Raw genomic sequence first — 26235 nt, 5'->3', positions numbered from 1 at the left:
ATGTTACCAGACTGGTTTCGAGCTTAATTTAAATGTAATCTCTTCTGGGAGAAAAACAAGTGATTACAGCCACATCTATGAACTACATCTTAAATGACTTCATCGTGGATATAAAGGAGTGAATTGCCTTAAAGCAGAAGATAAGAGCAAATGCTTTTCAGGAATGTTCTTCTTGTCAGATACAACTAAGCATACAGAAAAGGCAGCAAGCTTGTACTCTGCCTCGCCAGGAGTAGAACATAAGGGCTCAGGTCTTTTAAATTAGACTCCTGGGTGAAAAAGACATTTCCACTTGCTTGGTGAAGACACCTATAATTATTTCTAGGACATGGATAGCAGCTGCCTTCTCCAGATTTTCAGATGAAGAGACTTGAAGTTCATCACTATTTCACTTCACAAAAAGCCTTCCTAAAACAACCAGAAAAAACTACACAGACAAGAATCCCAACAGACATAATAAAACACTAAGTTATTCAAAATACCCATAAAAAGACTAAAATATGGTGCTTTTAAGGGCTTCTTATTAATTCTGTAATTCAAAGCATAGATATAGCAACAAACAGAATATTTTCATTAAAAAGTATTTTTTAAATGTCAAGGTTATTTCCAAATAGACGCCTTTAATTACTCAAAGCTAAGCAAGCTGTTCAGCAGTCAAGTATTAGCTGAAAGTAATTTTTTGGTGGTTTCAATCCAGATACTCAAAATACAGGCAACAATTTCAAAAGCAGTGCCTCGAAAAGTTCTCAAGCAGAATGTGAGTTTAATCAACATACCAAGAAATAAGTAACAAAAAATTCAAGAAGAAAGAGCAGAGAAAATATTGACCAAAGAATGAAAGTTCACGTTGTAGATTTCTGACAGACACCAACTTGAAGAGCTGAGACTGAAATAATCAATTCATTTTAATTCCAAACCAAAATGTTGAAATACAAACCAAGTTATAAACTCCCAGGAGAAGAGCCTCTATGCATCCACTGCTCTGCAAATCTCTGCTGGCTGAGACAGCAAGATAGCACCACATCAATTCTGGCAGAAACTGCAGCGTAAACCGCAGCAATTGTTCCTCACCGCTGCGGTAGAACTCAAAGAGCTGGTGGCAAACTGGCTCCAGAAGCTGAAATACAAGTTACAATCATGAATGAACAAAACATTAAATAAAAATAAATTAATACCTGCAATTTTGTCTGGATCAATCCTTTACCAAAACTGTAAACTGATAAAAATGACATTTTAGTTATCAAGGCATGACTATAACTGCTCAAGTCACCTTACACTTTCATGCCTATAACACACTTTTGTATGATAAAGTGGAGCCATTCATCCTACATGAATAAAAAAGATTCCAATGGCTGCTTTGCCTTGTTTATGGCTCACTTCCTCCAGCCTCAGAGTCAAAAAATAAAGGATAGTTATCACATCCCTCATACCTCTCAGTATCTCTAATATACAGGCAAAGTACCTGAACAAAAAGGCCTTGTTGTTCTACAACTCCAACAGCATACACAAAATGAAGCTAGAAGCTTTATCCATCTAGTGAGAAGAGCTGTGTAACACTTAAATTCCAAATATTACAAAAACTTAGTATACAATAGAATAAATTTCTTTTCCCACTTTCATTATAAGCTTCTAGAAGCTTCAATGTATTTATACACTTGAGAGAGAAATGGGAAGCCTCAAGAGTAATTTTAGAATCAAATTGGTTAAGCTGATACAAATGGATGTAAACACTGAACTGGAAGTAATACACTGAGCTAGATCAAGATTAAAAAAGATTTTTAAACAATGAAGTTATCAGCCTGCCTGTGTTCCTGGATTTAATGTGCCTTCTTGTGCTACCACCTACCTCTGATATAAGGATGAAACACTGTTAAGCACCACCTGCCAATGTATGGAAATAAGGAGATTTCCTAATTTTCTCCAATTAGAAAATATTGTCAAAATCAGCAGGCACTTTCAAAGCCAGCTGAACTACTAAATTCAGTTCTGCTATTCGTCTAGACCACAGCTTTAGTTTTAGTAAAGTTTTCAGAAAAATAAGAAAGCCAATTCTATATTCATCCCTTTACTGAAGCAAAGGAGGCAAAATCACCAGGGAGACCACGCTGTAAAAATACCTGCTTGCTTTCCTAAGCTTTTCCTCCTGAACATGAAAAAAAAGTCGAGTCAACATTTCTTACCTCCCAAAGCTACTTCTGAAACTGAAAGATCTTAGCAGATTTGAGTTCTTTTTTAAGAAGTTATCTGGGACAATCTGATCCATTCTAAAAAAGAGGAACTTTTAGCTTCTGAGAGATATAGCTTCACTTTGGAAAAATCATCCCTGAAAAATCTACAGTAAAGGCAAAAAAAAGCCATGCCAAGCTAAACTAGTCATGAGTTTTAAGAGCAATATAGCAAAGATCCTTCTAGAAAACCTTACCAGCAGAACTGTGCTCCATATTCAGCTTATATTTTTTACACAATTCGCATCCTTCCCATAATGAAGTATCAGTTCTGAATGATGCGCTTGAACTTTAAAAGGCCCAAAAATAGCTGTGACAGGTATCCATGTTTACATCCTTATCTCACTTGAGACAGCTTTGTATCAGAACATTTAAATGCATAATCAGTACAAAACCAGATTTTCTTCCTCAAAATGCCACCACATGCTACAACCTAATATCAAAATGCACTAATGACTGTTGCTGCTTCAAGATATCATTTTGAACTAAACAGTTCTAAAAGAACTAGACTGAGACATTTCTTAATGCTGGAACAGAAGAACATCCAAGCAATTTCATCCCTCTTCCTTTGAAGCTGCACCCAAGTGTGTTAAGACTCCAAACACTTGCTATTTCCTAGTGCAAGTGCCTGTTTGGCTCCTATCTAAAAAGACAGCAAGAGTGTTTTAAGTAAAAAGCAAAAGAACGTCAATATTAAAAAAAAAAAATCACATATTTATTTAATTATTTTTGCCCACTGGACATTTTTAGTGAATTTTAAGTCCTTTAAATCTACACATCTTCTGGACTCTCCCTTTCACTAAACTATATTTTTCACCTAGCAAGTGGCCCAAGAACCTCAAAAGTAACAAAGTCTTTACTAACACAGCTACTATGAAGTGGATATTAAACAAGTAGTCCATTTATCTTATAAAATGGCTAATAATTTTTTTGGAAAAGCAAACCAAAACAACCCATATAAAAAGCAAGTATGAACCAGCAGGAAAATGCAGTTACAGATGCCAATACCCATGATTACTTTTCAAATGCTTAAAAAACCCCACATCTATCCTGCAAAACAAGATTAATCACAATTTTACGGTACTCATAATTATTATAAGTACATATATTCAGAGGTGCACAGATGGGGCTGTTTTGTCCATTTTTGCAGTATTTAGAGTTTTCATGCATTAACCCTTCCCCTTTACATTACACCCGTGAGATAAGAGAGGACAGAACATACTCTCCACAGTACAACAAGCTGACATTACACAGCAGCTAACAGATCTCAAATAGTTGAAAGACATTACTTTTCTTTTTAACTGCTGCTTTGTAATTATTTTCACGATGTGGAAAGCTCCAAGTAGCCTCTCCCACAAAGCAATGGCTACTTGGAGAACAGTCCAAAAAAGATTTAGGACTTTTTCTCAAGGCAGCACAACACTCAGCACCAGTACTAGCTTTTCATTGCAATTCAAAGTCTCTCTTACAGGGAAATCTTCAATACCTTGCCCCTGGAATTATGCCAACAACCTTTTCAAGCAGAAGTTGCAGCAGCACCCTGCTACTAAGGCCCCTGAGAAACCTACTGATAGTCAGAAGTAGTAAGAAATCAAAGAAGTCATGAAAGTATTAATTAGGCTATCAACAAGGAGACTCATCAGATTAATTTACATTTTTATATGTATTCTGAAGACCAGACAGGCTTGACTCAGTAGTTGGAATGACTCAGAATGCCTTTCTGAGCAGCAAATTAAAATTGCATTTGTTCTTTGCTGGACAACCTGGGAGTTTCACTATCAGCATTCTCTCTAAAAGCATATATACGAAAGCATTTTATCCTCTGACTTTTAGTACTGGCATAGTCTCAAACTTTGGGAAGATGCCTTATTTCTGGGTCATTTCAGAAGAATTAAGGATTTGATGCAACATTAAAATAATGCACAAAAGGATTTCTGGATGGTACAAGGCAGTTAACAACACACAATTAAACCCAGATCAGGATGTTCTGAACATACCTGGACATTTTAAAACAAGGGCAGTCATAGGGTACAGAACCTTCTTAGTACAGGTACCGAGAAAAGCTGCCCTCCTTCCCCACAATTTTTTTCATATTTTGCCTTCATTTCAGTAAGAGTACATTCACTATACAAATCCATGTCTTTATATCATATGCATTTCAAACAAAAAACCTAAAAAAACCTAAGCAACAGTTTAAAAAGGATGGCTAACCTTACTTTGTTCTTTTGCATTGTACAGACAAGCTTCTGACACCGAGATTCACATTCAAGTGTTAATTACAGAAAGAATTCTGTCAGACACAAACATCTTTTCAATTCCTTAATGCATTTCTCAATTCTACATCCAAGTCCTGAAGCCCATGAATGTGACCTCCAAACTTAACTGTGATCAGTAGATTACAAAAATAGAGATTTTTTTTTTCTATTACAGTATGCCATTGCTAAGAACAAGCTTTCTGAAGGAGACTCTTCATCAATTACCTAGCATGCAAGGTCTTGGTTTCATTCTGCTAGTGTTATGTCAGACATTTCGGGTGAGAGATCCAGAATACTCACTTCACTCTGTGGCTCCTGAATTACTTTGTAAAGAGATGAAATCAAAGCAGTCTTGTCTTTCAAGCTGGCAGCATAGCTGGATATGGATGTTTCTGGCAGTGTCTGAAATAAAAACACTATAAGCAATTTCTATCATTAAAATATAACAGCTATTTCAACAAACAATTTTCCATTAGAAGTCACTGTTTATCAGAGTTTACTATAAACTAAACCTTGTTTCACAAAGAAATCCCCACTTTTCAGACCTTGACCAGAAGACACACTGCACTCTATTACTTTGCAATTTCATATGGAATGTAACAACAGCAGAGGGGAAATTGATCAAAAAAAAAGTTACAAAAATGCAACAGCCACTGAAATTTCACTGTGAGATGTCAGTTTCATGAAACTTTTACAGTTTTCAGATCCATGCTTCAAGGGGTTCTGAAGACTAACTGTACACGGGCAGTGAACATTATTACCAGATACAGTATTACTATGGAAAAGCACAGATTCCAGCTAATGCAAATTCCATCTCTTCTCTAACACTAAACATATTTTCTGCAAATACTTAAAAAGGTAAAAATCTAATGTTTTTAACAACTCTTTTAGAAGATGTATGTTTAAATGTATGTAAGTCTTACAGTAATTCTGATCTCTAGTCCTTCAAAGAACTCCACTCTACAGACAGGAAATCATATTTCCAGTGTATCTAAGCAGACTAGGAGCAAAACCTACAGTCATGTCTGGTACTCAAACCAATAAAATCATTCATCTATGATATACATTTTCACTGCTCTCTGTCAGGAAGTATGTAGCCCCAAAGAGACAAGGAAAAAAATCCCTTCAAGCAGACATTTGTATTTATCCCATGATCTCAGCAAAACCCAAGGTTACTATCTTTCTTTTTCTACAGGATGCAAACATTCCTGAATACTTCAGCAGCAGTGATTCAACACTTCTGGCTATATACTGGAGAGCGTATTACCTTGAACTCTGATAACCACTCCTCCACAACCCCAGTATCCACAGCTAACATCTTCCAACATCTGCTTCAAAACCTTCAGCCTGAAAGAACAAGCAAACACAGTTTGTGAATACTCCAGTCGCTGCATTAAGTCAATGATGAAAATTAAGTCTCTGTGAATATTTAAAGAATCTTATCATGCTTTTAGTTGTTAACATTTTACATGCTGACATTACTTTGAACTTTTATTGTAGCTCACTTATGCATGCTGCTGGAAGCATTAAGCACAGGAGTCTTCACACACAGCAGTTTAATAAATTCCAACTATGCATTGCGTGGGAAGTAAGTAAAAGATTTTCAGAAATGGAATTCTGAAAACAGAAAATATTACCTCCTCAATTTCAATTTATTTTTCAGCTTACAAGACTCGAGAGGAAACTGTATGGACTCACTGAAGAGAAAGAACTGTTTAGGTTTTTCCAAGTCAACCGCTATTCCCAGCTTGGAAAAGGTCACTGAAATAAAGGCGGATGGAAAACCTTTCAGCCCTCCCCCACCATGGCAACTGCTAGACAATGAGCCTGCTGCCTCTGCATGGAGCCTAAGACAGAGTCCCCAGCCCAACATTCTGCCCAGTCTCAGACAGAGGGGTCATCAGCAATAGGGCTTGATGACCCCTCTGTCTGAGTCTGGGCTTCACGCAGAATGGCTACTGAAATTAATTTCTGATTTCTCTTCAGTTTTGAGAAACCACTTAAAAACAACTGTCCCTTGGAGCAAAAGACACAAAAGACCAAATATCATTAAGATACAAAACTACTGTAAGTTAGAAGAGCATCCTGTTAGCTCATCCAAACTGTGTCCATGGATTTCAACTAGTGACAAAATTAAAATACTCATCTGAGGAAAAAATTAACACTGTCTTGGTGAAATGTTCAGTCATGGGAGACATCCCATCAAGTTTTACTTTGCCAGTTTAAAATTAGTTTTGAAGTATTGATATCCAAGTATGGGCTTGTCCAGGAAAAGACAAGGAAAAAGATGGGAGATAAGAACTGCCTTTTATAAAACATGTATTTTATTCTGAAATTCAGACAGTAATAGAGCTTATACAGACTATATACAGTATATTTTAGAAAGCCTGAAGGGAGAGAAACCAGATATAACAGCAAGAGCTCACTATAACCCTCCAAAGCAAGGGGAGTGGGGAAAGTCCAAACTTAATAAGGCTTTAAGTAGAGACCAAGATATTTCAATGCACAGACAGGGTTGTGAGGAAATTACTATTCAGATATGAATGGCAAAAGGAACAAAACTGAACAGGCTGTCCAGCAATTTCATTTGCAGAATCATTTTAATACACAATAATAACACATGGCAACCAGAGACCTCCATGCCCCCTCTCCTAACTTGCATGATCACTAAATAATGGACTGGGACAGGTGAAATCCCAGGGAAGCAGCGGGGGGAATGTCCTCTCACAACCCTAGAGAGACACACAAATCTGCACAAAACTTACACAAGTCTGAAACTCTGCCTTTTGAGGATGAAAGGACAACAGGGAAGGCCCAAGGAAGAGTAAGCATTTAATTTTTGGAGACCAGACCACTGCCATGGCTGGATATGGGCTCTTCAAGGATTGTGGGGGAGGAAAGCTGTCCTTTATTTGGGAGAGCAGCAGGGACACATGAGCTCAGCCCTGCTATGGACAGTGAGACAGCTGGGAGCTTATGGGTCACAGATGGGAGGGCAGAACAATATGGGTGACATTACAGCAGGTGTTTGCTACTCATCATCTGAGCAAGACAAAACACAGGAATTCCTCTTCATATACAGCAGAAGAAGCCTTGCATCACAGGCACCTGGTCCTCACATGGAACATGAACTACCCTCTTATCTCCTGGAGGGCAAACAGAAGAGGGAACAAGTGCATTGGTTACTACAGGAGACTGAGGAACCAAAGGCAGGTCCTCTGCTAAACATACTAAACTACAAACATGGAAAAACTGGCTAGGGATACCAAGGTCAGGGCAGACACGGCTGCAATGGCCATGACAAAGTAGATCGCAGAATCCCAATAAGAAGGATCAAAGCAAGAAGGAGGATCAAGAACGTTCTAGAATGGTTCATGGGCTTTTGCAAAAATAGCAGCAGTAGCAACAGGAAAGCTAGGGCTCCATGACTGAATTGGCAGGGGATCTGCTGAGAGAAGATACAGAAAAGGCCAAGGTACTCACTGTCACCTTTACTTCTGTTGTTACCAGCAAGAGCAACCCCCAGGAACCTTAAATGTCAGAGCACAGAAAATTGCCTCAGGTGCCAGAGTCTCCAATCAGGCTGAGGAGTCTCCAATCAGAGCCATTGAAAACCCAGTTTGATAAGATCCTGAGCTCCAATTTTCACTACCAATCAGGCTGAGGAGTCTCCAATCAGAGCCATTGAAAACCCAGTTTGATAAGATCCTGAGCAGCCAAACACCTGCTCCAATTTTCACTACTCTGAGCAAAGGAGGATGGACTTCATGATGACCAAAGATCCATTTAAACCTCATCCATTCTGTCATCCTGTACCAACAAAGAAATGGGAAGGACTGCCATATATATTAATTTAGCTGAATACCAAGTCTTTCTGATCAGCACTGACAGTCTCTGAAGGCGTAACAATGAAAATGGAGAGGAGCAGCCTCTGACTGCTCAGCATAGGTTGTGTGTGAGACCCTGCTGTGAAGTGAGGCCCTGAAGGATGACACCATGTGCTAACAAACACAAAGACTAGTCCTACTACAGTCATTGAAGCAACCACCTTGCCAGTTCCTACAGAATCCCACAACCTACTAACCCTACTTTTACTCCTGTGAAGGTGGACAAAGGCTTTTGCAGCATCCCATGCTTCAGCACAGCTGACAACAGTACCCACTCCCTACGGAGCCCCATTAATAGCACAAATATCTGTCCTAATATTGATTGCTCAAAGCAAAAATCCCATTACTTAAAAGAGGCAAGAGAAGTCCTGGATACACCAAGTCCATAGTTGATACAACATATCCAAAGATTAAATTTTTTTCTCACCCTACTCTAGTGACCCATCAAGCATTACTTTCAGATTAAAGGTTCCCAGAGAACAGAGGCTTCATTTGACCAATAAAAACAGTAAGAGCATCCTTGGCTGGCATTATCCATTGGAAAAATACTTTAAGTTTTTATGACTAATTTTATGACTAAGTATTTAAAGATGACTCTTTTTTTTTTTAACAGCATGAACTTTTGAAATTACATTTATAGAAAAGAAATAGGACAAAGTTTTTGCTGATCAGATCTCTTCTTATTATTTTTAAAGTAGCAGAGGCATTCCAGGGAGAGTTAAGGCAGTAGAAACATACAGGGGATAGACTGTCCTTATTTTACCTTCATAATTTAAAAAATCTATGTATATCTGCTTAAACCACAGCAATACATATTTGAGTTTCACAAATAAGAACTCTTAACTTCATAATTATTTTCCGTGAAGACAAGGATTATGTGTTCAATTGGTGTCCCCCAGAAGGGAAAAAAAGGTTTAATTCCACGTATCAGCTGTGTGTGATCTATTTAAACAGGCCGACAACCTACTGCTTTACTGAGGATTGCCTCATTTTGTTCTAGTTACATAACAGATCAAGTTGGACTGGGCACAATATTTGGAATGAGTTGGAAAACCCAAGACTGTTCCAAAAGAAGGATTAACAAGTTTCAGTTAACAACACATTTTTTTTGCTGAAGCCCACAAAATGTTTTTAAAAAGTAACTCCAGAACGGGATTTTTTAACACTTAAGTGCACCAAAATATGGCTTAATTTATAGCATCTGTTAAACTTTTACAGAAAAAAATACCCAGAGGATTAAAAAAAGCATGCCTTAATTACAGCTTTGTTTCAGCAGATATAACTGCAAGATACAGGAGACTGTAAACATGAGATGTCCCAGCTACTACAGAATCAAAGCAACATAAAGTGGATAAAGTAAATACTTGCTACTTTGAGATACAAAAAAAGAGGGAAACAAGTGTAAAATTGCATTAAGAATGTACTTTATAAATACCAAAACTGGAAATTCAAATAACACAGCAAACACTACACAGAATTTTTCCCAAAAAAGTCTTACTTTAAGGTACATCAGCATGTAATTCTCTTTAAATGAATATTTTTTATCTCTTCCTACTAAGTCCCTGCAAAGATTTCAAATGAGTGGAGTTTGAGAACTTCTTTAAAAACAACTTTTGTCACCACAAATCAAACAATACTTTGGTTCAATGTGAAGAGCAGCTTCAAATGTCCCCATGCTCCTCATTCATTTGGATCTCCTGATGAAGATTGTTACAGGAAAGAGAAGTCTCAATATTTAAATGTCACAAAACTACCTGTGATGGAGCTGAGTAACAGCCAGGTGGTTCAGGAATGCTGAATTTTTACTACTTTGAGATACAAAAAAAGAGGGAAACAAGTGTAAAATTGCATTAAGAATGTACTTTATAAATACCAAAACTGGAAATTCAAATAACACAGCAAACACTACACAGAATTTTTCCCAAAAAAGTATTACTTTAAGGTACATCAGCATGTAATTCTCTTTAAATGAATATTTTTTATCTCTTCCTACTAAGTCCCTGCAAAGATTTCAAATGAGTGGAGTTTGAGAACTTCTTTAAAAACAACTTTTGTCACCACAAATGAAACAATACTTTGGTTCAATGTGAAGAGAAGCTTCAAATGTCCCCATGCTCCTCGTTCATTTGGATCTCCTGATGAAGATTGTTACAGGAAAGAGAAGTCTCAATATTTAAATGCCACAAAACTACCTGTGATGGAGCTAACAGCCAGGTGGTTCAGGACTGCTGAATTTTTATTAGACAATATATATTCTTAGTCTATCTCACACATGAAGTTAAGCCACTTTAGGTAATACTCTTTCATTGCAGGTCTTAACTTCATATTTGCCACATGAAAGCAGGCATGTCTTATGCAGTCTAGCTAACACATGGCTAATTATCTGTATTTATATGGCTAATATAACCTGTATTCTTGTGCCTTGTGAGTTAAAAGCACTTTTATTTTCTACAAGACTCCCAACTTGGATCAGCCGCCAAAGACAGGATTGAAAATAAATAATAATTAACAAGTTCCCAAGTCCTAAGCAGCCTCTGACAGCTGTTAATTGGTCTTGCTCTATTCTAATAATGTAATAATTCTCTTTCCTTTGGAAATTGCAATATTTCTTTTGTTTCAAGGTGAGTAGTGTAACTTGAATAAGACACCAAAGAAATTTATCAGACAAAATCAAGTCTCATTTAGAAGAGACTTCTACAAAGTCCCTAAATAGGTAATTTTCCCTTCCTCACCCTTTACAGCACAAATACATCAGGAACTTACTGAATTTCCTGTTTTTAATAGAGGAGGCAGAAAAAGTCACAGGCACTGAGTTGGTGGAGGGCCAGCCAAGACAAATTAAGACATTCTCTGGCAAATTTACTAATGCATCCATCTATTTGGATTTTCATACCTGTCACACAAGACTTTAATATAATAATATCAAATTGTGTCTTTGAATAAAATCACAGACAACACATGCACAGGTTTTTCTTTAAAAATAAATTCTCACAATAGGTGGTTTTCTTGCTCTTTACAGCTACCCAGCATTTGTGGAATGCATCCACAGAATGCACGTGTGTAAATGCAATCTGGATTAAACACAAGGAGGCTGGACTTGGATAAAGAACGAATGCTTGAGTTCTGCAGAACTGACCTTCTGAAACCACAGTATCAGACATTTGCTAGGGAAAGTCACAGAGCTGGAAAATACAAAAACAGGAGCCAAAAGCTGCTCAAGTCTCATCCTCTGGAAGTTGCTGGAAGAGGAGAGTAAGCATATACTGTGTCTTTACCTAATCTGTAAAGTATCTGCTTGGAAGTCTGCATTATTTGCGAAAAAAAAATAGCTAAAAGGGAAACATGGAGCAGAAAGTTAAGCTATTTATGAACCATCAGCCAAATATGTCAACTCACCCCAAAACAGGAACAAAGTAAACTTGTGAGCATTCCATTAGGATGCATCAGACCCATAAGAGATCAAGCCCCTAGTAAATGTTCATCCTCTGTTCCATAGTAGTTTGCACACAGAAGTAGGGATGGGCCAATGAGGACTCAACTTTTCTTCCCTTTTGAAGTGGTACAAGAAATATTAAAAACCTTTTAGTCAGCTCTTACTTGATTCATCAAGCTCATTTAAAGGACTACAGTCTACATGTAAAATTCACATTGCTGAACCCTTTCTTCTCCCTCGCTTCAGAGACAAAGACACAATCATTGGTAAGCCACAAAACAGGAAAGAACACTAAGGCAAGTGTATTCTTGAGTCAATTGCCAAAGAACAAAATGTATTTTCCTAATGTTAATGCACAACTCAGTGATACAGTGATCTGTTCATCTTCTATACAATTTTGAATATGGTCAGACTGTTCTGTTCAGATACTTATAGGTGCAATAATGGGCAGCAAAACACTTGAAGTCTCTTGAGAAAAGAAACAGATGCTACTGTGGACTCCAAAAGCCACTCTGACAGGTTTCAGAAACCACAAAGGTCAGGTCTGACTTCTTGATTTTTTCAAACTTTCACAAAGAAACAAACACCCCATTGTGCTAAGCCTGAAACAGTCATATGTTCTATTCAAATATACAACTGCAAACAGTGCTCAAAGACTCAGTATCAAATATTCTCTGATAATTGCCATCTTCAGCTTAAAACAGGACAGCTATGGTGCACCAAGCATCACTGACTTAGGCTCAGGCAAATTCCTAAAATGGTTATTTCAGCATCTTCTAACAAGAGAAATAACAAGTTGTAGATGACACTAGAGGTGACAGGCTCAAAACAAGCAAGAATTACCAAAAACAATGTAGGAAGGAAGTATGCACTGAGGTCCAGGTAGATGAACTTTACATAAGCACATAGAAAAAAAAAACACTGGGACATTTGCATGGAAAAATCTACCCAGAGCCACTAAATATATAAACACTTCTAGTTCAGAAAGCTGGAGTCAAAGGTTGCTCCCCCAGCACACTCTTCCAGTTTTCTCTCAGTTCCTTTCTTGGCCTCTTATTTAACAGCCACTGCTAAACAATAAGGTTTCAGAAATCCCCATCTGGTTCACTATGGTCATTCTGCAGTCTTCTGCATAATAAAGTAGTGAACACACAAAAATAACTGTTCTGAACATTTGTTTCCAGTGGTTTGTAAAGATTACTGAACCTTAGGAAGTGAAACTGCAGTCAATTTTAATTTCATCTTGCCAAAGGCATTATTCAGTTTTGCTTCACATTTTCCCCTCCCCTCTGTCAGTGACAGAAGCAACCACAGATAGAAACTCTTATCTAGAGCTCACACTTTGTACCACAATGTGGAACATCAGCCTTAAAGAGTCGGGAGTCAGTGGACTCTTCCATGATATAGATTTAAAAAATACTTCCCAGTCCTGTGCACATATGCTTTTCCAACAATTTAACACTTGAATATGACAGTGATAGATATTTGTCCACCAAATGGACAAGTCCTCCTGAATGATATCCATTACAATTAAAAAAAAATTACACGTACTAATATTCTCCCACAGATGACAGACCTCAATTCGGTTTTGGTGCCAGCAATAAAGGAAAAAAATAGCCTACAGAAAGCAACCATACATCAGCTAGACCATACAGAAACTATAAGTAACTGTCTTAAATGCAGTTGCTTCTTATGCAAAGTATCCAGTACCACAGAACACTGTTTGGAGGTTTCTGATCTGTAAAGCATCAAATACTTGATGTATCAAACTGTAACTCAGTCTTCTACAACCTTTCAATTCTGCCAAGAGAGGAAAAAAAACCAAAAACCAACAAACCTGTGGATGAGGTCATGAAACCACAAGGCCATTTACATTGCTGGTAAACAGTCACACAGGCACACACGACCCAAAACATTCATGATTAAAGCTTTCTGAAAAGTCTCAAGCAGAAGGTAAGACTCCTAATGCACAGGCTTTTGAAGACTGTAATCCTGATCTTTGACTCCTGGCAAATTTATTTGCTCAATTTCAGATTAGCAATCAATTACAAACCACATTTGTACTAAACTAACCTTGTACTCACCCTTTACTACCAAGGGGAATTGTTTCCCAAGAAAACAAAATTACTCATTCCGGTCAAGCAAGTCACCAGGATAGAGATAAGAGACTACAAGCACTGATATATTCACCTGAATTTATACAAGCCACAGTAAATCAGATCTATATTGTTTAAGCAGGACAAAAGCAGCCCTAACAATACAGTGCCAAAATGAAGTAAGACGAAATAACTTCCACAGCCTGAATTTTATTTTTTCATTGTCCTCTACTACTTCTTCCTTGCTAGCATTTTTTTATCCTGCTTTACTATTTCTTCCCTGTTCCTACTGCACAAATGCACACTCTAAGTACATCTGCCATGTAGAAAACCATAGTCAGCCAAAACTGACCGCCTGTAAGACAACTTACTCCAGTTACACCCCATTCTCTGGCATGCAGAATCCCTCCTCTTCCAAACTATTTCATCTGCAGTATATCCTCAAAAGTTAGCTTTTCTATCATCTGTAATTCATCAATAGTTTCATTACAGGGAAATGAAGTAAGATTTATTACTTTCAAAGCTAAAATATACTTGCTTCCACTTTTATTTCATGCAAACATTACTGTTTACATCTTATTGACTCTTTAAGAAAGAACAGATATATAAACAGCATGATGTTAGACAGAATAAAACGCATATAATTGAAAAATCTTGTCTTAATTATCCTTATGTTTTCTAGATTAATATACTTAACTGTTCCAACACACACAAAGAAAAATCAAGATAATAACTATGTGCATCATACAGAAATAGAATTTAAATTAAGCCACATTAAAATGAGTATAAGAACAAGCTTAACCAAATAAATGAACTAGAAAGCTTTAGAAATCTTGTCTGTTTTCTATGTTTCAAGACTTCCATAACTCGTCTTGAGAACATCAGTGAACTGGCAACTAATTCCAGAGTACATGACACAGTGCTCTTATCAGTTCTGTAAGGAAAAGCAGTGCTGTACAAGTTCACCACAGACAAGAAACATTCTGTAGAGAACCCCAAACATACTTACTGTTCGTTCACACCTTAGTTCCCTAAGCCCAAAGTACACTACATCCCTACAAAGTTAGTAAGCTTTCTCCAAACCAAAGGCAAATTTAAAACAGTGAAATATAATAAACTATAGGGAGAATAATTGTGTTGCAGCTTTAATTTTAGTATTGCATTTAAGTCTTGAACTAACCAGTGGTCTTCTCAAAAGCATGGAGCATTATTTTGGTAGCAAGGCTGTGTCATGTAGTTCCTTGCCTCCTCAACCTTCAATGCCACACAGTATTACCTTTACAGGCAGTTATTCACTTAATCTGTTTGTGAAGTCAATTTGCTGCAAGCCAATTTTAAAAACCAGGTTTTGTTTTCTAAGTGAAAATTGCAAGTCATCTCATGTTAGAGTTTGTTCAGAACATTCAGCCATATGAAAAGAAAGGTGTTGGGTAATTCAGCTGCTGAAAGGCTCTCAGTGCAAAGCATGCACAGGCAGATGCTGCACAATAGCTTGAGTATGACTAAAAAGCCTGTGGAGACTGAGCAGGGCCTGAACCCCATCTCTGAGCATTAACTGTAAAAGACACAATTTTAACATGTTCTACCATTACAGCACATAGTTTCAGGTAGTACAAATCCAGAAACATTCATCTGGCAGTGACCTAGCAGAAGGAAAAAAACACAGTTCCCAAAGCAGGACAGGAGTTTGAGAGACTCTTCACTTACTTTTTAGCAGCAACATTAAGAATGCAAGACTTTTGACCAAAACTTCCCAATTCTGCTGGCTAAGAGTGAGATTTTTGGAGACTGCCTATTTCCAACCCTGCTCTAGGTATCTGCACCTCATTCAATTTGGAAAGCAGAGATGCCTGCCTGTAAAACCATGACAACCTGCAAGCCAGACACTAACTTTAGAAGATACTACCCAAGCCACATGAAGAAGAAATTTTGTAGCAGCTCTTGGGACTTCATTTCAACTCAGTCGCCCTTCTGCCTCCATAAAATGAGAGGAACTCCACAAACTGAGAATTGGGCTGCAAAAGTCCCTGGAGCTTCAGAAGTGACTTCTGACAGGTTCAGGCCAGGCCAGGGTTAATTCCTGCAGTAGCTGGGAAGGGCATAGCAAGGATCCAGATGCTATTCTATACCACCTCATCGCTGCCAGGGGAAGCACTCCAGATAGCCAGTTCTGCATGGTGAGAGATCACGTGTGAATCGTTTGCCTATTTTGTGTATGCTGTTATTGATAGTGTAGCTGTTACTGTTCACTTTCTTATTCTATTTCTGTTTCCAGTAAATTTCTTATCTCAACCTGTAATCTTTACTTTTTGTGCCCCTAATTCTCCTCTCTATCCCTACGCAGGAGAGTCAGAGGGAGGGAAAGGGAGACTGAGCGAGCAGTTGCAGTTTGGAAGGTTTCAGTGGGAACTTTAAATTGGGGAACACCATTGCTAGGCAAGGACAGCCTTATCTGGTAAAGCACAGGCCTCTTTCAGCCAAACCTATTCCAGGGCACCCAGCCCTTCACGAAGAAAAGAGAACTCTCCCGGGGCTCCCAGTGACTTCTCCAGGTAAGCTGTGTCACTGCACTGGGCTATCCAGGGAAGATCCACAATGTAGCACAATATCACACGTGATCCAACACAACTGCAATGGAAAGGTTTCATTTTGACTCCAGAACCTTTATTTTAAGCAAGTGCTATGATACAGCACCCTAACTCTACCAGTGCAGCAGCATTAGCATTTCTGATAGCTTTCTATCTGCAAAATATTATCTCCAGTGTACCATTCTACCATTTCCTCAAAGATCATCAAAGAAAAGCAGGAACCTTGTTACCAGGAATACACCCCAGATTTTATAGCAAAAAGAGGTTTATTATAGTCTACTGACAGGTGTTTTAGTAGCTCATTTTCACATAGAAAAAAAAAACAACATTCTATACCAAGGTACATTTTCCAGAAGAGGGGTGCATCAATACTGCAAATAACCTTAGGACTTAGTTTTAGTGGTCGATAACTGCTCCCTGTTAAATTACAAATTAAAATTATCCATCGACATATGCATGCAATGCATGTATTTGGCTGTGTTAAACAGCTTCAGGAGAAACATGCTTTATCTCTTCATGACAGTTCTCTTATTCTTCCTCATTCCTTCACATTCCCCCACCCCCACAACAGCCCGTCCGCATACACTCACAAGACTAGACACACTCATTTGAAAAACATTTCAGAGCAACTAAGAGCAATTTTGTGGGTTTTTACATACTTTGCAAGCTACAGAAAAACATTACTTTTCAACTAAAATTTTTAGAGGCAGGACCCACACTTCTGTCTCATTCAGAGTCCAATACATTAAATGCTCTGTCACATATAAATTATGTAGTACAGACAAAATATATGCAACTCAGTCTCAAGAGAATGTACTACCCTGTATGTCTTGCTCTGCATTGTAATTTTTTTTTAAAGTCAAATCCCAAAAGCATAATACTGTCAAAGCAGAAAAGGATTATAATTCTCTTACGTTAAAAGATGTATTAATTTAGATTGAATTCATGTTAGATGAAAAAGCTTTTAAAATAAAAAGTTCCCATTTCATGAAAGCACCTAAAGGTCAGAATATTAATTACTCCAAGAAATAGAAAGCTAATAAAACTCAAATTATACAGGTTCTGGAAGGACTCTTTATTTGAATTCAGATTTCCAAGTTAATTGGTATTATCAAGTAATCTGCCATTATTCCAAAGTCACAACAACAGAAAGTTTCTAAAGAATTTATATTGTTACCACTTCGGTAGCAGAAAACAGTTTAAGATCTGAAATAACAAAGCAGACATTCTTTTTCTTTTATTTGCATTTTCATTAAATCACACAATGTCTTCTGCTCAAGACAGGCCTGACTTTTAAGAGCATTATTACATATCCTACATATCTAGTAGTTCTACAAGTGAGTGGTGCTCCTATTATCAGTAATCAATTCAGAGTTCTAGCTTAGAGTACAGATTTGATTATTTAAAGCCAGGCAAATATTTCTGTAGCCTAACTACAAAGTGATCAAAATTTATTTCTGTAATAATCTTAGGTCTGTGAACTTGAGAACTTGATTTAGAGTACTGTGCTTACAAGCGGTGTCTGAGAAGTCACTTGAATAACAGACACAGTTGTGACAATACATGGAAATTGGTCATTGACTGCACATGTATTTGGGGCATAGTGTACTGGATGAACCACAGCCAAAGGACATCAATACAGTCTAACAACCCTTGGACACAACATGTTCTGCTTGTAAAAACTGTCATAAGCATATGAAAGAAGTGTTGCAATGAACCAAGAGCAAACTCCATCACACTGGATGAAAAAAACCAAATATAATCTAAGTGAATGGCCACTTTTCAGACCATATGACATTTGAGGGGTGAGAGTTAATAGCACAAAACAAAAAGTTCATACACCTATCATTTAACATCAATAGGCACATTTAAGGAACTTCTTCAAGGGTGTGGCATCATTTGGTTCCTGTTTCATCACACAGTTAACTTTCTATGCCCACTTTCGTCAGTTCCTCTATTTACTGTACAAGAAGGACCTTCATCTAGGTGCTCCTTCTTCCCTTGATATCAAATGTATGCACATTCTTCTCCACCTACTGAATTTATACAGGACTTGTATTCTAGCACACCAAGAAGCAGCTGTAAATGGTTAAGGCAGGGTGCTCCTTCTTCCCTTGATATCAAATGTATGCACATTCTTCTCCACCTACTGAATTTATACAGGACTTTTATTCTAGCACACCAAGCAGCTGTAAATGGTTAAGGCAGTCTCTGCCACTGTTTCACAGGATTGCAGCGGCTTTGTGAGCACAGGTGAACTAGTATCCACTTCTTTACCACAACAGGACAAAACCTAAGCCACTTCTGAATACCACTAAAATAAGAATGAACCAAAGATTTCCATTACTTCCTTAAGGAATGAATGAATGAATGTGTGCAGTATGTATACAAGGGAATGGCACAATTTAGAGATCTCCTCTGACTGTGTTTTTTTGGGTGGAAAATCATTATCGTTCTTCCCTGTGCAGCTATAGTTTGCCAGTAACAGTCTGGAAGAAAATTTGTCACTGCGCAAATAACCATTCCATGCTAGTAAAAACCCTTGGTAACCAATGCAAATGCATATGCTTTAGATATTGTTCTCAGGCTGAAATTGAAGAAAGAGAATGATATTAAAAATACATATGCCAAACTAAAGTAAGGCAGCAAAAGAATGAAAGGTAGCAGAGACTGCAAATTTACTCGGCCAATCCCTAGCATGATGCAGAAGTGCTGGAAGAGTAGATCTGCTATATTTATACACATTACTGAAGTCAACAAAACTTCAACCAATTCCAGCTGAGACAACAGAATCCTGTTACTCCATGCTGTATCATTACACTCTAAGCAAAACAGATGTTTCCTTTTTTGTGTTTCACTGAGTAACAGAACAAATTTGATAGTCTGAAGTGTCTCATCACAACATGACTGTTGCGAAAATAACCCTAATACACAGTGCTGACACATAATGCTGCTGAGAAAACAGGGAGAGGGGTAAAGAAACTCAAATTTTTTTCCTCAGCTTTACAGTTAAATATAAATCATATTCTCTTAAGACAGGCAGAAAATTCATAAATATTATACCAGCACTCACAAAGCTGCAGATGCACGTGTAAGCAGATGCGCAGAATTACTGTCACAAGCCTCTCACCTGCTCCTCTGGCTGCTGCACTGGGAATTTAGTTCAAAGCAGGGGAAAAAATGCAGGAGCCTATTAGTGTTTCTACAGCTGACATACGGAGTCAATACAATTAGGAACGTAAGAGATGTGAGCAGAAAGACTGCAGCTTATTGAGCCTAAAAGCTGTAACTGAGTAAAAACAGTAGCACGTCTGCAGCATGTGACATGAAGCAGGCAGGTACTTTGGCACAGACTAAAGGAAGTCAATGAGAAATATATTCTTTTAACTGAGTATATAGTAATTGGTTTAACCAGATGTGCTATTAAACACAAACCAGAATAATACTCAGCATTTCACTGGCAAAATGAGTCCAAACTGACTGTAAGGAACATGAAATTGTTGCTTTAGCACCAAGTACCAAGAGCTAAGGAACTCCCCAACCCTGCTCTTTCCCCCACTTTGATCACACTGTTCTGCCCTTCATCAGCCTAACACCAAATACATGATGCTGCAGTCTACCTACTTAAAATCAGGAAGAAACATAATTTCCTTCAGCCAGTAAATACTGCAAATGAGTATTTACCCGGGGGAAAAAAAATCATTTTTATACCTGAAGATCCTTTAGTCTACTTCCTCAGGTAGAGATGTGACTGTAGCATACCTGACATGTTTTGCACAGTACACTGAAAATATTCACAGTATCCTAACAGAGAAGGTAAGTGGTGTTAAAACTTGTCAAATGCAATTTTAAAAAATTTACTAGGTCAACTTAATGCTTTTACACATATTCCAGTCATCTCCTTTAATACAGCAAATAGTACTAAAGGATTGAAAATAATTAATAGAAAATAATTGCTTTTACAAATCACTACATAGTACAGCCTTGTCCATTAACCAGATGCTCATGGAGACCTTATATTATCCAGCACTAGCTCCTGTACAATACTCAGACTACTAGACAGGTTAATTGTTGAGTATTAGATATAATTTCCTGCCACATATTTAAAGTGTAATGGCATTTTTTCCTCCGTTCCAAAAAAAAAAAAGAGCTGCAATAAAATATAGCCAAAGGAGTGAATCATGGTGTTTAGTATTAGCAAAATCTTAAAGGTGTATGCACTGTTTGTCAGGTTGAAATTAATGCCTTGCTGAAGCATAAATATTTATCCAGTGCAAACAGCAGGAAACCTTAGTAGACAGCATGGCTTTAAGCACTCAAGTGTGTTAATTAGTACCCAGTGCAGCTTCAGAGCATGCTATGCTATTTTTAAATAAAGGTTAGATTCCAAATAGAGAAAAGTAACAAAATGTAAAGGTATGAGATAAGATAGCCTAACAAAGCTGTGTTTAATAGCTATCAAAAGTGCCCCAAGTATACATTTTTTGTCACAAAGTTTAGAATGAGAGCTCCTGTGCCAATCAGGATGGAATACAGATACTTAGCAACTTTTACATCACAATAAGCATGTTTTACTAGTATTACTTTCACCTACATTTCTTTGCTATGCTTCAGTTGCTACACAGCATTTCATATCATCAGAGGTTAGAGATGGAAAAACAAAAACATACATCTGTTTTGAAGAGATAACCCATTTCTAAGTCTTCATCTCAACACTCAGATGATTCTTCAGCATTGCTGGTCATTTATAAATTAAGAAACGCTTCATGCACGCCCTCACTTTCCATGGTATTCTCCATATACATGAGTGATGATAATTAAATATCTGTCCAAATTCCATGTCCTTTATTGATTCCAGTTCTAATAAATAATGCTACTAATAAATACTGTTTATTGAACCCATCTGTTTTACATTTGTGCGCCATTTAGAAGTTAAATTGAAGCCTTATAAACAGAACCCTGCATTCATTGCACAAACACCTACACCAACATCCTCCCCTTTCTGGCACTACAAGACAAAATAGGGTCACATGCAGACAATTTCAGGACTCACTTGGCTGTAAGTTATACTGCTTTCACTCACTGACTTTCCAGTTGTTAGCAAAGCATGTAAGTTCATGTGGGGATGTGACCAAAGAAATTGCCATAAATAACAGCTGCCCTCACAGACTCGGCCAAGATGCTATTTTTATTCTGCTCCTCTTGAACGTGGTCCTGATTAGGGCAAAGGCTTCAAAACAGTTTCACCACAAGTACAAGAATATACTTCATATCCAGCACTAATTTAGAAATGCTATAAGCTGAAAACTATTACAGTTGTTCAATCTTTCAGAAGTTGGTTTTGGTGTTTTGTTTTTTTTTGTTTTGGTTTTTTTGTATCTAATACAAGAGTATTTGAGTTTTCATGCCAGCACAGTTCCGACACAAATTCTGATAGAAGTCTGATTTACAGAAAGAACAAATGCAGAAGCCTTTTTCACCTTTCAGCTTTTAGCAAAACTTTTTTAATGTTTTCAAATAACTTTAAGTAATTCAAGTGTCAGTTGTTTATAGAGAAAATCTCAAGTTCATGTAGAAGCACTTAATCTAAAAAGTGTGGGCATACACTTACATGTTATAGAGTAGAGGAAAGAGTCTGGTCATTGCAGGAATAAACATTTTAATGGCATGCAGAGCTGGAGCAGCAGCTTTAAACACAGCCTAGCAGCAATATGCAGTTGCTACACATTAAAAACATTTTCATACTTTAGTATTCCTTGTCTTCAACACTGATGTAGATTTCTGTCCTTATCCTGACACCTTGTTGCTGGCTTCCAAGATCATCTCACAAAGCATTTCAAATAAACTAATCCAATTGTAGTTTCTAAATAACTGATGCTAATAAAAAATGCTTTAATTCCAACACATTCTTCACTTCCAAATGTGCATTTCATACATCACCATTTCAATTCTAGCAACTGAGAACAGCAAACACCAAAAGGGCTATTTTTCCTGGAACAGAAAGAAAACACAGATTTAAAGAAAATATCTCAGGCCTAAAATTCAAATTTAAGTGGTATTTTTAATATATATACATATATTTGCATAATTAAACAGAACAGCATTAACAAAACAAAAGCTGTAATTCTCCTAAGCAGAGAAACTACAAAATTCCAGTAAATCAACAACCTCTCTCAACTACATCATACCAAGTACAAACCAACACACTGAAAGACACTGCATATAAACTGCAGGTTTTAAGCATGCTGTATTTCCATAATCCCATGGAAGTCTCAGAGATTAGACTGGGTCACCCCAGTCAAACTCTTTAACCTCAGAATATAATTACACATGGGCAGTCTTCAGTTTTTCTGAAGGGTACAAGATTTGGACTCTAGTTCTCTTCAAAGAAAACAGAGTATGCAGGCAGGGAAGGTCAGACTGGCAGGCTTTTCATTTCCTACACAGCCAGATCAGATCTCCTGCTTAAATTTCATGCACCTTGCTCTTGGAAGAGTGACTGCTTGGTAACACTGGCCGTACTGCACACGAGTGCAGTGATTCACAGGTGTAACTTCCACTTCTGCTAACAAAACTACCCACACAGTCCTATGGGAGACCTAAGGATAGATCAGCTTTTTACCCAGCCTTCCACCAGTGCAGTGATTCACAGGTGTAACTTCCACTTCTGCTAACAAAACTACCGACAGTCCTACGGGAGACCTAAGGATAGATCAGCTTTCTACCCAGCCTTCCACTTGTGAGAGAGGAAGCGTGCTAGGTTATGCAGAGAGCACATCTGTCAAAGGGAAGGGCTGGGAATGAAACCTGACCTGGCAATTCACCTAACGGATTTAAGTCTAAGCACTTCCCGACTGAGGCTTTGTACGTTTGCTGAGTGCACAGGTGATCTTTGTTAAGAGCACAGGAACTACTACATTTTCATATTCTCATCAACATAACCATTTCTGCCTCATGAAAGTTTCATCCTAAAGCCTCAAATACTCCACAAGCTCTTAATCCCAAAGGGAACTGTGACTTCTCTAAGAAATCATTTTGCAAACCATGCATTCTCCATACAACCTGAAAAAAACCACAGTGTCACATCAGACCACTTATTTTCTAATTAGAATAACCAGACATTAGCCAACACTTTATAACTAATAATTTATACTTCCAGAATGAACAAGATGATTTTCACATTGCATGCATTAAAGTCAGTAACAAGTTAAGACAACCTAATACGTACCTTAAGGCAGGCTTTAATGAAAATCAATTTCCATGAGGACGGTTCAAGATACTGGGGTTTGAGAGGAACGTGTGCTATGAATGAGACTTTAACTCAGTGACTTAATATTAGGTTTGACCCTGATATTTGCATCAGCAAATGGGCTTGTCTCCCAGATGACACACACCACTTGTACTGCCCAGCCTTATAATATCTCACGTACATGCTTGTGATACAAGTCCTCACAAAATCAAAATCCAAGTGACTTAACTAGCCAGCTATGCCTGGGAACATGTCTCCCATGGACTCTCTCAAGTGAAAGCAAACCCGCCCATCAGGGGACTACAGCAGAATTTCAATGTGATCCTGCCCCTGACGGACTTTTTCCTTGGAAGAAGCTTTCTGATTAAATATAACATGTCCCTTTAAAACAGCTCACCACTGCAAGGAAGTGAATTGTTACAGTTAATAAATCATCCCAAGGAGTACTGCACTTCCCCAAAATTATCATGCCTCTGATAAAAGGCCTATTAGAAATGCCTTGCCTCACTCACAAAGAGATTATCACAGAAAGAAGTAGTCAGGTTTTGTATTTCAAAATTAGCGGTTTTATATTTTTTCCTACTCTGGAGGAAAAATACACCCAAAAACACTGCCAGAAGGATCTAACATTCAACTTCAAAGTAGACTACTTTTACCAAAACTATTTCACTGATGAAACTACAATAGATTGCAAATTAATTTGACCACATTATACAACATTACTTAATTTTTGTAACATAAAAGAACTTGTTGACAGGTGGAGAGAACAAAAGCAAGATGCCATTAGAGGCATGAAACCACATGATCTTTAAGGTCCCTTCTAACTCCTACTTTTCAATGATATTGTGGAAAGCACAAACTTCTGAAAAACCACTGTAGCATATAAATCCATCCTGAAGGGAAAAACTACAGAAAAGCCTTTCAGATACCACAAAATGCAGTCATCAATGTCTACGCTTTACTCCACAAGACAGCTTCTTGCCTCTTTGCAGTGCAATTTACTCAGCTTGCCTTTAAAAAGTCACTAAATCTGAATTTGCAGCTGAGGATCCCAACACAAAGCACATAATAGGAATTTTAATATCTGGCTCTTCTACAGTCACCTCCTCACAGACTGGCAGTGTAGGTTAAAACTCCTCAAAGGTCCATACTAGCAGGACTTCATCATCTCCAAGTCCACAAATCTGCTCCCTGTGAACCCAAGACCGGGGAGCTTTTTCGGCAGAGAGCTAGAATTCAATTGGACGGGAAACAAACGTGATGGCTGTCGGGATTACATGGGACAAGGCAAATCCACGGGCACTACCTCTGCTTTCATCCTCACCTTTGATCCACAAAGCACACGGAAGGCCACTTCGACTCAACGTGCTCCGAGTTAAAGCACGAATCCCGCGGCCGAAGCCCGGCGGCGCTGCCCGCTCGGATTCCCCAACTCCGCGATCCTAACTGTTGCTGCCGCCTCCCGCATCCCCGCGGCGGGCACCAACTCACCAACACACACCCCCACAGCACGGCTCGGCACCAGGGGCTCCGCACTCTGCCCCAAACCTCCCCACGAGGCTCCGCTGCCAGGCACCGCGCTGCCTGCCCCGCTCCGGGGACGCCGCGGGAGCAGCTCCTTTGTCTCTCCCGCAGCCCCGGCCGCCTTCTCCCGGCGCCTTGCCGGCTCCCAGACGCCCGGGCGATGCCGCCGCTCGGCGCCCCGCTCCCCGCTGGGCGGGGCCGGCCCGCTCCGAGGCCGGGCGGGAGCGGGGGGCGCGCTGTGAGGGCGCCCCGGGGCGGGCACGGAAAGCGGGCAGATCATGGGCTCCGTGCCGCGGCTGGGACGGGAGCGTGGACCTGCGGGAAGCCCAGGCGGAGTCCGGAGCGCCGGGCAGGGTCGTGCCCTGCGGAGAGATGCGCCCCTCGGGGCAGCGGCCGCTCCCGAAGCTGCCCTGCGAGCGCGGGTGGCGGCGGGCACTCGGAGCTGAGCGGGCGGCAGCGCTCGGGATGCGCTCGAGAGAGCGGCTCCAGAGCTGCGAGTGCTCTGCCGCTGTCCCAAGTCACACGTCCCCCGGCCTGTCACTTGGAAATAAAATCAGAGCTGGAAGCAGGAGCGGGGACGGGCAGTCAGGTCTGGCAGTGCCCCGGCCCGGCAAAGGTGCGGCTGACAGCTCCCAGGAGATGCCTGCGGGCACCCTGATGGGAATGACGCGCGATTGAATGCCTCCTAATTGTCATCAGCCGTGTCTTAATCATTATTTAGATACTGATTCTTACCAGCCTTCCCTAAGTGAAGCAATTGTAGGCAATTCTAATTCCACAGCACTCCAAGGCCTTTTCAAATACAAGTACTATTTCTCCCCCCCTTTTTTTTTTTTTTCCTACTGACATCCTTGGACTGCTCTGAAGAACAATCTTGCAATAAAACCACGTGTCCCACAAATAGCTAGTTTTTTATTTTTACCTTTTTTTTTGTTGTTACCACCGGAGTTTCTTTTTAAGTAAGCTTTCAGGATGTAA

At 38.9% G+C, this 26235-nt stretch overlaps 1 protein-coding gene across 7 annotated transcripts in view; it reads right to left on the bottom strand.

Annotated features, from left to right (window-relative positions):
* FAM126A (family with sequence similarity 126 member A) overlaps positions 1-25407 on the bottom strand; it is a 46309-nt gene extending 20902 nt beyond the window's left edge. Inside the window, exons 1-5 of one of the 7 annotated variants that reach the window (XM_039706032.1) lie at positions 23713-25407; positions 22230-22475; positions 5748-5827; positions 4781-4896; positions 938-1117 (exon numbers count right to left, since the gene is read on the bottom strand). In XM_039706032.1, coding sequence (XP_039561966.1) covers positions 938-1117; positions 4781-4896; positions 5748-5808 — 357 coding nt within the window. In that variant the 5' untranslated portion in view covers positions 5809-5827; positions 22230-22475; positions 23713-25407. The remainder of the gene's footprint in view (positions 1-937; positions 1118-4780; positions 4897-5747; positions 5828-22229; positions 22476-23712) is intronic. The other 6 variants (XM_039706016.1, XM_039705978.1, XM_039706026.1 and 3 more) reach the window with 6 other exon arrangements.
* Positions 25408-26235: the final 828 nt, after the last annotated feature.

The sequence above is a fragment of the Passer montanus genome, unplaced genomic scaffold (assembly GCF_014805655.1).
Source record: "Passer montanus isolate IOZ18808 unplaced genomic scaffold, ASM1480565v1 scaffold10, whole genome shotgun sequence".
In the NCBI taxonomy this organism is placed as follows: domain Eukaryota; kingdom Metazoa; phylum Chordata; class Aves; order Passeriformes; family Passeridae; genus Passer; species Passer montanus.
The sequence above is the reverse complement of the archived record's forward strand: the minus strand, read 5'-3'. Positions and strand labels throughout refer to the sequence as shown.